Source organism: Antrostomus carolinensis, unplaced genomic scaffold (genome assembly GCF_000700745.2).
Source record: "Antrostomus carolinensis isolate BGI_N321 unplaced genomic scaffold, ASM70074v2 scaffold29459, whole genome shotgun sequence".
NCBI classification, from domain to species: Eukaryota; Metazoa; Chordata; class Aves; order Caprimulgiformes; family Caprimulgidae; genus Antrostomus; species Antrostomus carolinensis.
This window is the reverse complement of record NW_010339692.1, coordinates 18,143-31,114: the sequence shown is the minus strand read 5'-3', so window position 1 is coordinate 31,114 and position 12,972 is coordinate 18,143. Positions and strand designations below refer to the sequence as shown.

Sequence of the window (12,972 nt, the reverse complement as noted above, 5' to 3'; positions counted from 1 at the left end):
ATGTTCCCTGATGACAAAGCCTGTTCCTGTTACTGTGGAGTGTGCATTGAATTTGGAGACAGCTATTCCCAAAAACACAGTACTGCAAATTCACTTAGGTAAAGGCTTAAAAGGGGATGTTGCAAACACTTCTTGCAAAATAGTGTTTGCCTGAATTTAAGAGAACTATTGTTAAAATGTATTTAGTGCCCTCTTTAAAGCAGCATCATGCTTGGAAGTGAGAGAAAGCAGGATTTGTATAGCATGCTCTTGAAAAATTAGTGCTTTAGAATTTCTACCACAAAGAATTCATTTTATATTATTTGTTACTCTTTTTTTCTTCAGGCTTCAACTCCTGCTTCCCGAAGCACAAAAGATTCAGGAGTTTGTTTGCTGTGTTCTGGCACATCTCCACCCAGAAGAGGGTGTGGTCAGGACAGGCAGTGCAAGAAGGAAGACTTGCCCAGTCCAGGAGGGTGCTGGGTTTATTCACCAGTCAGAAATAGGTTGTACAAAACAAAGTCTGGTAAAGGTAAGTCGGTCTCATATTCTCACAGTCTTTTAGGAGCATACTGAAGATGGACTTACTTGGAGTTCATAGGGATTTTTTTGATGTGCATGAGTGATTTATATATGTTTATTATTGTTGAACTCATTCAGGTTAAGCATGCTCATTCATTTTTTTATATTACACAGGATGTGTGTTATTTTAAAATGTGCATTTGAAGAGTATCTTTTACTAAAAAAGTTATTAAAACAACTTTTTTTCTTTCTTTTGGTAAAGATAGAAGAGCCAAAGAAGATAGTGAAGGAAATGAAGAACCTCGTGTTCCCAAAGACCCTCCCTTTGCACCACCACCTGGAACAGTTATTTACACAGTCCTGCCAGATGGTGCCCCTGTACCTCAGGGAACTGTGGTTTATGGTCCTCCTCCTGCAGCAGCAAGTGGAGGTTCAGTTGCTCCTGGATCTGTCATCTATGGCCCACCTCCCGTGGGAGCCCAGGTTGTTTATGGCCCTCTTCCTCCAAATTTCACTGTCCCACTCATTCCCGTGGGAGTGCTTCACTGCAACGTGCCTGAACATCATGATTTGGTAAGATACAGAGCTGTGAGTTACAGATTTAACCATGGGCAACCGGCTCATGAATGGATGAGGAGCATCTTTTAACATAGGCTTTCTCAAAAAAAAACAAAATGTCATTGTCACAGATTAGGTTAGTCCAGTTTTTAAAAAATAATAAAAAAATAAAGTAGTCTGCTAGGGAGGTTTGGATCAGAGAGAGCTTGCTGGTCAGAATGCTCTGTCTTCAGTGCCAGTGGTCTGGTATTTGTTATCTGTAGCTGCTCCTGTGTCTCAGGAGGATTGAAATAGAAAACAGGTCTTGATTTTGTTGTTCTGTTTCCTGTACTTAGGAGAGCGAAGTCTCAAGGCTGGAAGACACTGTGTACTATTTAAAGTCACAGAAATACAAAGATAAAAGGTCAGAGTCAGCTGAGCATAAATGCAAAAAAGAGGTGGAAAAATTGCATGGAAATATTGAGGAACTTTTGCATGAAAGAGAAGAGCTGGAACATGAATTAGCAGAGCTACGCAGAGCAGTTCAGAAACACAAACGCAAGTAAGAACACTGCACTAGATGCATTTAAAGTGAGCACGTGGAAATACCTAGATTTTTTTTAATAGAAGTCAAAATTGACTCGTTTACAATTAATGTAAATGGACTAAAACTGCAAGAGGCTCTGGGTCTCTTTTGTATTTTAATTCTGTGTCTTTCTGCCCTTTTAGGGACTTTATTGAAGGGTACACTGACAACCTTATCGCAGAATTGGAGTTAGAGAACTCTCTTAAACACCAGGAAGATATTGCAGGTGAAATTGAATGTATAGAGAAGACTCTTCTGAAACGACGAGCAGAGCTTCGAGAGGCGGACAGGCTACTTTCAGAAGCTGAAGTGGAACTTGAGAGCACACAGGGGAAAGTAAGTAAAGCCAGAACTCTAAGTGTAGAGGGATTTGGGTGTTGTGTTGAGATTGTTTTAAGCAGAGAATTTTTAAGTAGTTTATTTTCACTTGGATAACCTGCAGCCTCTTAAAATGCTCCTATTTGTTGTGGGCTAACCTGTGCTAAAATAAAATGTTTCAAGCAAGGTCCTTGCCAAAGAGGAGGAGGTTTTTCTGCTCTGGAAAAGAGAGGAGAAAAGGTTCTCCTTCATGATATACAGAGGGAGAAAGCTCAGGTGGGATATTCAAGCCAGGAGGAAGTAATCTTTAGACAGCCAACCTGGAGATTATGGATGTGGAAAACGTAAAATGGGAATGTGTTGTCTCAGTAATCTTCAATTTTTGCTCTAGACTAAAGACACTTTTCAAAAGTACAATCGTGCCAAACAGCATTTGTCCCGTACGGAGACGGAGGCAAAGGAGCTGGAGCGAAGGGCTCAGGAAACGGCCATGGAACTTGTGAAAGCAGATCAGCAATTCAGGTACCCTGTCCTTGGGGATGAGGGGAAGGGCGAGATTCTTTCAGACATCAAAATAGTGCTTTTGGAGAGGGAGAGCTGTTAAAATGTTAATGTGAAAAGGCATAAATGCTTTTTTAGGTTATTACAGGCAGATACAAGGGACTTAGAGCAGCATAAGAAGGAACAAGAAGGTACTTTGAAGGAAATCAACAAAATGGTGGCTGCAAGAGACTCTGAGTTCCAGTCCTTAAACCAGAAGATAGAAATGCTAACTGAAAGGTAAGCAGTTTTAATTTTAATTTACCATAAACTGTTTTAGATAAAATAAAGATATCCTCCTAGATAGCTATTGCCTAAGGTAACATCACTTTTGAGTGATGATTTTATCCTCGCTGTCAGTCTTCAGAAGCTTCAAGGAGATGTTAAAGTTGCAGAAGGTAATGAAGAACATCACCTCCAAATCCTGAGAGAAGCTGAAAACCTTTTTCAAGGCAAGAAAACTGAACTGGAAAGATTAAAAGATCAGGTAAGGCTCATCTTATTAATTGTGGACTGTTGGTTTTGATGTAGCTGAAAGCTGAGAGGAGTCTTAAGTTCTGAATGGCCTTGTCTGAAGAATTTAATTCTTAAGTTTACTTTAATGTTGGTAATTTGAATTCTCTTTGTTTTGTCTCATAATAAATATGATCCCACTGGCATTTCTGCATAATAAATGGTACTGGAGAGTTCTCTACAGCAATTTTTGCTGCATTTCAGAATAAAAAACTTGAACTCTCTGAGGTACAGGACTGCACTGTCCGGATCAGAACTGAAGTCATTCTTATTGGCTTTATTATGCAGGTTTAGCAAATGAAGCTCACTGCTCTGATGGGATCCTTACATGTTACACAGATAAACCTCTCTGGCAGGGAACAGTGTACTGCACTTATTGTGTAGCTACTAAAAGAAAAGCCTTCTGATGCTTCTTCTGTTAAACTTCTACGTTGTAGGTTACTGCTCAGCAACAAGAGCTCTTGTTTCTGGAGCAACAGTTGAATCAAAGAAAAGAAGAGCTCCATGTCCTTGAAGACTGTATTTCTCAAAAGAAAGGTGACCTCAAAGAAGCTCTTCGAGATGGAGAGACTGAAGCAAATGAAAAACTACGCCAAATAAGAGTAACTTTCCAAATAAGTTTTCAATTCATGGTATCTCTGAAAAACAGCAAAAGTGTCAAAAACATCCAATAAAGTTTCCACAAAATCAGTTTTGCTTTCTATCACCTCTGAAAACCCCCTGAAAAATAGAACAAGCAAGTTTCTGGCTTAGTGTGATTGAGCTTGGTCCAGATGCCCAAGTTCCAGTAATACTTATGGAACTGGCCCCTTGAGAACTAGATTATATTAAATAAGTCTCTGCATGACTTGTTGTTGCCGAGACAAACAGCTGCTGAAGCAAATCATTCTGATCAGCGTGTGTAAAACACACCAAAGCTGGCTGAAGTGTGCTGTCTGTCCCCAGCCATGTTCACTTAGAAAGGATTCTAAGTGAAGGAGTCTTCCCTTCTTTTTGCAATAAAAACAAAGTATCAAGGTTAATATATTTTGTGGGACTTCTTGCCTGACTTCCTGTTTTAAGGCTACTTATTGTTCACTTGGATGACGGTGTTATGGTCAGACTTACAGATCAAAATCTTTGTCAACAAGCCAGACTTTAACCTAAATATTACAGATTTTGTTTGTTTGTTTACACCATTAACTGTAATATAAACTCAGAAATTTGGCCAGACTATTGTTGACAGACTTTTTAGATTTTATAAATATTTAGAACTTCTATTTAAAGGAAAACTTTAAAATGGCAAATAATGACCCTTTAAACAAATAATTCCTTGTAACACTGATATATTCCCACAGGAAATAAAACGACTTCTGGAAGAGCTTGATGTTGAGAGGAAAGAACTGGATGTCCAGATTAACGAGAAAAGGGTGCAGCTTTCCTTCATAAAGAAAGATATTGGAAAAGAGGAGGAAAATCTTCAAGGAATACTTGGGCAAATTGCCAAGCATAAGATAGGTACGTCCCTGGCTTTCCTGGATAGTGTGCTGTGATTGGAAACACCCTGAGCTCTTCATTGTACATGGCTGCAGCCTTCTGTTCCTCACTCCTCTTGGAATATAGTGAATGAAAGAGTTCCCTGGAATTCTGTAGTTTACCCTTTGCTGGAGGTGAGGCAGTGCTGTGTGCTGCTTTGTGTTTGGGATGGGAGTTTTTCAAGCCAGAGAGAAATGTGAACAAATCAGTTGTCAGGACTGGTGGGTTTCATTCACACTGGAGCACTGTCGTTAGGAGATATTAGCTAATTGGGCCACGTTCACAGAAGAAGAATTAAATCCCAGGGTGCGTGGGGAAGTGGAGGAATCTCCTTCCAAGCAGTTCTACCCTGTCAGATTGTGGGCAGGTTTTTTTGCAAATAAGAGTGCATTTGGTGTGCTTGTCATAACCCTTTATTGCTTTCATCTCACTAGAACTGAAACACATTCTGGAAATGCTGGAGCTTGAAAATAAGGAATTTCAACTTTTGAAACTACAACATGACCAAAAGGTCAACGAGCTAGAAAAGACTCAGGTTGCAATTCTAGAAGTAAGTGTTTCTTCTGGAGCTAATACAGTAACTGGAAAAGTAACTGTCACCTCTTCTGTCTGTGCTCTTTTCTGCGAAGGACAGGGAGAAGAAGTCCGTGTGCTTGGCACCTTTCTGTGGTACCACGCTTCAAGTGGCCACCCTTCTACGTTACCTGAGCATCTCACTGCCCTTAAAGTGCTTGTTCTCTGAAAATCCCTGCGATGAAGGGATGTGCTTCTTTTAGGGATGGGGAAAAATGATGGTTAAATGATGATAGATAGAGCAAAGAATTGTACCCCTATCTTCCTCGTGCTCATATTCATCATCAACACTCAATCTGGCACTTCAAGCAGTTCTCTCTGTCACAATGCAGCAGTTACAGAGGACACTCCAGCCTGCATGTGATCTCTGTGACTGAAAGCTTTTTAAACTGCTGCAGATAAAGATGTTAATAACTCCTTCTACTCCCTGACCGTATAAATATGTTGTTCACAATGTCTCCTTTTGTAGGAGAAGTTAAAACTGGAGAATATTCAGAGATTCCTTCAGTGTCAGCAGGGGGAAGTAGACTGGCAGGAACAGCTACTTGAGAAAGACCGTCAGGAAAATGAACATCTGGTTTCCCAAATGCGCGCTCTGCAAAATAATATTGAGTCTTTGAACAAAGAAAAGGAAAAGCTTGAAGAAGACTGTCAGACTTTGGAGAAGAAGTTGTCCCAAACCAGAAGGTAGGGGGGGAATATTTTTTTTCCTGCAGAGATCAGAAGTGATGGGAAGTGCCTTGAATGTCTGTTTATCATAATTAAAAATGTAGCTAAACATTGAGGTGCCCAATTATATAAGGATATGGTGTTTCTCACACCTTGTGGGGGTTTTATTTTAAGCATGCCTGCTGCAGACTTACAGAAAACATTCGGCAATAAAGCTGGTGAATGCAACAGCATTTGTTAACATTTCTCATTGCATTGCCATGATGTACACAATGCAAAACTCCAAGTCTTTGACCAGGACAGCTGTCTGCCTCTCAGCACTACCAGGCAGCATCCCCTGGAGCTGGGAAAACCTGTACTGAAATGTAAATGTTCTTTAGAGTCCTCACCAAGTACTGCCAACAAACCAAGAGTATGTATTCACGTTTTACAGAGACTTAACTGCTACTGAAGATAGCAGCAGAACTGCATTGTCCAACGTAGAAAAAATAGAACTGGACATTAAAAACCTGCAGCAGGAGGTAGATCTACTGAACAAACAAAAACAATCACTGAATGGAGACATTATGGTTGTACAGAAGGATCTTCAAGGTAAAGATCAATTTTTGGTTTTAAGCTGTAATATATTTTAAGAGAAATTGTGTTAAAAGACGTGCTGTAACTTTACTGTATATTAAATATCCAATGTGCTCAAATATCTACAGGCAGAAAGTATTTAACATGTTGAAAAGATGGAAGTTTTAGAAAGTGTTTCTCTATTGTTTATTCTTCATTTATGAAGAGATGATTTATTTGCATAGGTATTTCACATTGCTGATTGAAAATCTCTGTTGCAAAATATTCTTCTAGAAAAAAAAGAAGAACTAGAAATGCTGAAAGGAGAATTAAATTATTCCAGGCAACAGCTTCAGCTGGTAGAGCAGGTTAGTTTTGGTGAAATGATGTTCTTCTTTTTTATGTAACGAGTAGATTGTTGCACAGAAACGGGGGATGTCACTTACTACAAGTGCCAAACACATCCATCACGTGTTTCGACCTGGGCACCCCAGCTCAAAACCAGACACCTGCAGAGCTAATTAACAAGGGCTAATTCACTGTCTTGTTCTTGCTGAGTCTGGAGTGGTTTGGGCTACAGCAGGTACCAAACCAAAGGAGATTTCTGGTTTGGGTTTTCTGGTTAAGTAGCAGCTGTGGTGACTCTCCTAGTCAGATCGTTATTACCAGGTTGAAGTGTGTGGCTTGTTTTGGTTTTATTTTTGGGGGGTTTGTTGGGGGTTTTGGGTGGGTTTGTGTTTTTTGGTTGTTTTTTTTTTGTTTGTTTGTTTTGAATTTATCTTCTTTTTCAAAAAACATCCAGACACAGAGGCAAAATCACCCTGGATTACTGGGGTTTTTTAGGAAGATTATACTGGGGGGGGGTTGTTTGTTTGTTTTTAAGAAGGCATATTCTATCTTTTTATCTAGTGGTTCTTACTGTGTTAATTCACTCAGTGGTTTTGGTTGTTTTTTTTTTGTTTGTTTGTTTTGAATTTATCTTCTTTTTCAAAAAACATCCAGACACAGAGGCAAAATCACCCTGGATTACTGGGGTTTTTTAGGAAGATTATACTGGGGGGGGGTTGTTTGTTTGTTTTTAAGAAGGCATATTCTATCTTTTTATCTAGTGGTTCTTACTGTGTTAATTCACTCAGTGGCAGGTTTAAGTGGAAGGTAATCCTCAGTGTGATTAGGGGTGACTAGTTACGTTCTTTCAAATGTCATCCTTTCAGACAGAGAGCTGTTACTCTTACCAGCTAGCCATGTCACTTGATTTTATGTTTTATATTGCAGGATCTGAAAAATAATACAAGGCATCAGGATGAGTTGCTTAGAGAGCAGGCAACCCTGAAAGAAGATATCCTGGAGTATTTAAGGAAACGTAAGGATTGCCAAGAGAGACAGAAAAAGAGGGAGAACCAATTGCAGCAGCTCCAGAAAGAGATCGGAGAGAAGGAAGCAGAACTAGCCAGACAAGAAGCGGTAACGAGCTGCTGGCTTGTCTCACTTTTACCTGACCTCTAAAAACAATGCAGGCCAAGAAGTTTTGGGTACAAGTTTACAAATGCTACAGCAGTGCTTTAAGAAACACGAAGCCTTATTTTCAGAGGAATAGCAGTAAGGGAAAAGCTTCAACATTCAGTTATGTTTCAGTGAAAACTAGCGTGTCACAGCAAAGGACTGTGTCTTCCTTCGTGGCAGGGTCATCTTACCCTGAGCCGATGACAAAACCACTGTAAGATCAGCAGCGGCCACTGGGTGCAGGAAGGGCTGGTGCAGCGAGGGCACCGCGCAGCGAGGTGTCGGCTGCTGGTGTAGCTGATGTGGGTGAGAAGATGGACTAGTGCAGATTATTCTCTATAATTCTTGTTTTGTCAGCTGCCAAGATCCAGCAGCTGGGTATAGTTCAGAGAAATTCTTCCTGTATGGTTGATTTCTTTTGGGAGATGAGCAAACTGTGTAGAGTACCTGAAATGAGACAGTGGATTTCAAGTGAAACTAATAAAGACAACTCCAGCTGCATTCTGTAATTCCAGAAGTAAGCAGAAAAAATGCCAGGTCTCTTTTATCCTGCAGTTCCCTTTTGATTTTGAGTGGATCACTATTGGCAGCTAGTTACTCTTTTCTCCAGTATTTCTGTACAAAGTTTGTCAGCTTTTCATAAAAATTAGGGCTTAATCGTACATTCCTGTAGTAAAATAAACTTACAATGGCTGAGCAGTTCAAACAAAGTGATAACCAAAAGAAAAACTGAGGGAGCTGAAAATGAGAGGCAAAAAAAATGGATTTTTGTCAGTAAGGAATATTAGACTACAGTTCTTCCCAATTTATGCTGCTTTAGCTTCTGTAATGTCTTTTGGTGCTGGTATTTGTTCTCATTGGGCTGGTACCAGTTAAAGCTTGAAGTGGTGTTCTTTTGGCAGATTCTTCATCACCTCAAGCAAAGTTCAGAGCGTGAAGGGAAAAAACTGGAAGAATGTACTGCTAAAGTGAAAGATCAGAAGCTCCTATTGGAACAGGAACTAACAGAGCAACACAAGAAACTGGAGGAGGCAACAGCAAAAGCAAAGTTGGCAGAAGAAAACCTCAGGAAGCTGGAAAAGGAGGAGTCCCGATGTGCAGCACTTGAAGAAGCTATCAGAAAAACCAGTAAGATTCATTGCACAAATAAATTGTTACCACCTATGGGCTCTGAGTCTAATGAAACCAACAAATAATTCTGTTAATCTTGCTTGGTTTCTACTGCAGCACTGGGATCGAGTCTCCATCCTTAAATTGATTTGCTCAGAGAACTGAAATTCTAAAGCCAACTGGTGTTCCATCCCCTCTCACCTTCTGTCAGTGTTTTTACAAACCTTTGCTCAGCAGATTAACGTGTTTGAAAAATATCTGATGTCTATGAAATATGCCAAGAGACTTAAATTTCTGCTAATCAGGATTGTTTTAAACAATGTTAATTACAGAACATCAGCTCTCAGAAAAAGAATTACAAGTACAACAAAAAAATAGAGAAATACAGTCTGTTCGAAAAGAGCTGGAAGTTTCCAAGGCTGAAATAAGCCACCTCCGAGATCAGATGGCATCAGAGAGGAAAAAAGCAGAAAAGCGGATCTTGAGTCTGAAAGAAGCAATGAAAACGCAGAAGATGCAGCTTGCAAGAAAACTGCTGGTAAGTCCTGGCTGAGGGGAGGATGTTGGGGGATTTGGCTTATTTATAAACAGCAAAATGACAGAACTCCCAGTTGTATTGTAGGAGGAACAAAGTAACATTAACATCTTGACTAGACAGAACGTGAGGCAACCACGTTCTCTCTAGAATTGTGCTCCAGAACAGCTCTCTAGTTTCAACTCCTGTTTAATGCTGTTTCTGCCTTTTAACTTGAAGAAATTGTGTTTTGTGGGTTGTCTCGATTAACTTTCCCGCAGTGGCTGCTCACAGTAAGAGATGACAATCTTCCTGCATTTTCCTAGGAACAAAAGCAGGAAAATAACTGTTTGCAGAGTGACAGAGCAACTGCTGAACACGCCACACACAAAAGCCATGAAGGAGCCAAGCGCCTTGCTAAGGACCTTGGCCAGATCCAGCAGGACTACCTGGATCTCCAAACCCAGGTAGAACCCAGTGCCCAAATACAGGGGCCTTGAGGGGAAGCTGTGTCTTCCAGATGAGCTTGTATTGTACTGGCTTTGAATCTCCTCCTGTCCCATGTATCGCAGTTAGAAATAGACCTACTTCAAATTGATTTTCCCAAATCTGGGAGAAGTTAAGCTTTGTTAACCATCAGCAGGGTCAGAGAGCTGAGTAATCCTGGTTTAAAATGAACAAACCAACTCTAGTCTGTCCTGTGGGGAGTTCTCAGTGCAGGGCTGCTGAACTCTTAAGGCCGTGGCAAGAGTGGCACAACCGTGCAGTTGCCTTCCCACCCTGTGGTGGAGAATCAGAGACACTGTTTAGGCCGGTTCAAACGGATCAACCCCTCTTGCCCAGCAAAATGGTGCCTGAAAAAGACCTTGTTCTGTGGAGGGGGCTGGTCCCAGCTGTTTGTTAACAGTAATTGGGTTTGGGGCTCCCAAGACAGGAAGGAAATGCACCACGATGACATTTGCTGTCAGCGCAGTCCAGGCAATTGCTGCAGTCAGGAATTAGGGCTCTGGCTCCTGTTTACGCTGAGGTTTGGCAATAGGAACTTTGCATAACTGGAGTCATAATTTATGCAAATGACTAAATGTTACCACCATTCAAAGCTACTCAGTAGGCACTCAGCAACTTGTTAGTGCCAACCTGGGCCAGCATTTTCTTCTTCTGACTCTCACTTTAAATTGAAAGGTGACTCCACATTGTCTGACTCCTTCTAGTCCTTTAATAAATCCTCCATAAATTGTTTCCAAGTCCTTTAAAAATAGGGTCCTTCAGAGAAGAGTGTTGTTACCAACTAGGAAGCATTTAAGGAAAACCGTGCAAGCCCTGAGTGTGAACAGGTTTAAGTTAACAAGTTGTCTTGGTAACTAGTTGCCTCTGTCACCATCTGAGGGGCTTCCACAGGCAAAGTCAGTGTCAGAATTAGGGCTGCACCCGATCAGAGGTTTTGTGATTTCTGATTGCAAGAGCCAAAGTGTTTGTTTCAGAAATAAGCTTTGTTCAGTTATGCAGGAAAATCCCTCTGGATTGATGATGCATTTGTAACGTGACAGCAAAATGGTGAGACTGTTCTGTGATGTGTAGGTTAAAACTCAAGAAGACCTGGAAAAGAGACAAAGGGAAATGACGAATGCAGCAGCGCTGCTTAAACTGGAGGTTGAAGATGAAATTAGGACGGGGTTTAAATCTTCAAGCCCATCTCCTCTGGAACTGGTGGAAGATTTGGAAGCATCTTCTGAAGCCCAGGGCAGTCTGTGGTGTGGCTCTGATAACTCGGAGGAGACTGGTCCGTTTGCTGCTGACAGAAGATTCCTCTCGTTGGAAGAGAAGTTGAATTTTTCTAAAGTTCTTTTAATGGTAAAACACTCTCACAAAGTAGCTGCGGCTCGTGCAGCAGCTGAGCGCGTCGGGGCGGGCACCTGTCGCTGTGACGCTCTGTTCTCAATGTGCTTTTGTTTCCAAAAGGATGAACAGTGGCGTGGGGAGGCTCTCCGAGAAAAACTGCAGCACCACGAGGATCGGCTGAAGGTGGCACATCCCTTCCCAGCGGCGCTGACACGGCTGTTCTGAAAATAACCTAAAGCTCCCAGGAGAGCAGGGGCTCCTCCAGCTCTGGCCTGTGGGCTCTGTGCTAAAGGCCAGCTGCAGAGCACTGGGGGTGGGAGCAGCAGAACCCAGCCTGGCAACTGCATGCTATATAGAGATGAATAATTTTAATTAACAGTTAATTGGGTTTTTGAGTGTTCCAACAAGATTCCCGCATTTACATCATACTGTGGTATGTTAGCAACAGGACCGATGACAGTTGAGGAGCACCCATGAGCACTTTAAGTCCAGGGGAAGGCCAAGTTTAGTCAGCATGTACCTGCTGTGCTCTCTTCAAGTGGCTCATGATGGTGGCTGTAGAAATAGAGCTTATTTCTGATAGAAAAGGGGAAAAAAAGGAGGTGAACTATTTAAAAATAATTCACAAACACATTGTCATCTGCTGGTGGCTGGAGACTCTCAAAACCACCTCCCTTAGGGCTTGACTTTAAGGTCATCACAATTTTATTTATAAAATTATAAATAGAGTCTTGAAAACTACGTGAGCTGGCTGTAACTAGACGCATGGTGTATTTAGGCTCAGCTGCGGCACTGCATGTCCAAGCAAGTGGAAGTGTTAATCAGAGGAAAACAGCAAACAGAAGGCACCCTGCACAGCCTGAAGCGCCAGGTGGATGCGCTGGACGACCTCGTCAGCAGCACTTCTTCAGATCCGCTGGTTCTAGCCCAGAACTCCAGTCTGGTAGCTCTTCGGGATGCTCTGAATTTAACAAAAGCACAGGTAATACTCTGCTGTGTATGGTGATTTTGTAGGGGGAGTTTTTTTGGGTTTTTAAAATAATTTTGGGTAGGTTTAGAAATTTTTAGCTTGCCATCTTAGAGGCCTTCTGAAGGTGGGGTGATGGCTCTGCACGCTTACTCTGGCAGTTGCTAACTTGTTTGGAAAGTGTAAGTTTTCCCAAAAGGTTGTGGTGTTTGGTTTGTCATTTGTTTTCTTTTTTAGAACTTTCTCTTATCTTACTCTTTAAAATCCAGCTTTTTCTTTGTGTCTTAGAGACTAATGTGTCTCTGCTAATTCAAGACATAAATTTATTACTCAAACTTCTGCTTTTTCTAGGCTGCTCTGCCCAGGCTTGCACACTGCCCCAGCAGGCCGGCAGCTATTGCAGCGGTGTCGGAGATGGCGCGTCCCTGCTCCGGAGGAGTTTCTCAGTGAAGCCCAGAGGTGAGACCTGACTTCATGCTGAGTCATGAGCCTCCTGAGGCTTGTGGGCTGCACGTGGTGGTAGCCCAGGGGCAGGTGAGCACAGGCCTGTGGCTGCTCTCCTGGCACTTTTGATGCACATTTGGCTCTTGGATGTGTATTTTCAAATAAACTGTTGGTAAGAGCTGCTTGTAAACTCTGGTGTGACACAGAAATTGCTGCTCTGTTGACCAGCTTCCATGTTAAGCTACTTCATCTTTCAGGAAGGCTCTCCTGGTTTCAATACACGTACAG

At 41.7% G+C, this 12,972-nt stretch overlaps 1 protein-coding gene across 1 annotated transcript in view; it reads left to right on the top strand.

Moving 5' to 3' along the window:
- The window catches only part of CNTRL (centriolin), a 31,065-nt gene extending 18,375 nt beyond the window's left edge, over positions 1 to 12,690 (top strand). The window contains exons 22-42 of the mRNA XM_029086976.1: positions 325 to 510; positions 757 to 1,074; positions 1,395 to 1,600; positions 1,768 to 1,960; positions 2,334 to 2,464; positions 2,582 to 2,722; positions 2,843 to 2,969; positions 3,433 to 3,597; positions 4,333 to 4,492; positions 4,945 to 5,060; positions 5,553 to 5,770; positions 6,186 to 6,343; positions 6,602 to 6,675; positions 7,583 to 7,771; positions 8,713 to 8,938; positions 9,253 to 9,458; positions 9,761 to 9,901; positions 11,013 to 11,285; positions 11,394 to 11,456; positions 12,052 to 12,255; positions 12,592 to 12,690. Of these exons, the coding sequence (XP_028942809.1) occupies positions 325 to 510; positions 757 to 1,074; positions 1,395 to 1,600; positions 1,768 to 1,960; positions 2,334 to 2,464; positions 2,582 to 2,722; positions 2,843 to 2,969; positions 3,433 to 3,597; positions 4,333 to 4,492; positions 4,945 to 5,060; positions 5,553 to 5,770; positions 6,186 to 6,343; positions 6,602 to 6,675; positions 7,583 to 7,771; positions 8,713 to 8,938; positions 9,253 to 9,458; positions 9,761 to 9,901; positions 11,013 to 11,285; positions 11,394 to 11,456; positions 12,052 to 12,255; positions 12,592 to 12,690 (3,594 nt within the window). The remainder of the gene's footprint in view (positions 1 to 324; positions 511 to 756; positions 1,075 to 1,394; positions 1,601 to 1,767; positions 1,961 to 2,333; positions 2,465 to 2,581; positions 2,723 to 2,842; positions 2,970 to 3,432; positions 3,598 to 4,332; positions 4,493 to 4,944; positions 5,061 to 5,552; positions 5,771 to 6,185; positions 6,344 to 6,601; positions 6,676 to 7,582; positions 7,772 to 8,712; positions 8,939 to 9,252; positions 9,459 to 9,760; positions 9,902 to 11,012; positions 11,286 to 11,393; positions 11,457 to 12,051; positions 12,256 to 12,591) is intronic.
- The last annotated feature ends 282 nt before the right edge of the window (positions 12,691 to 12,972 follow it).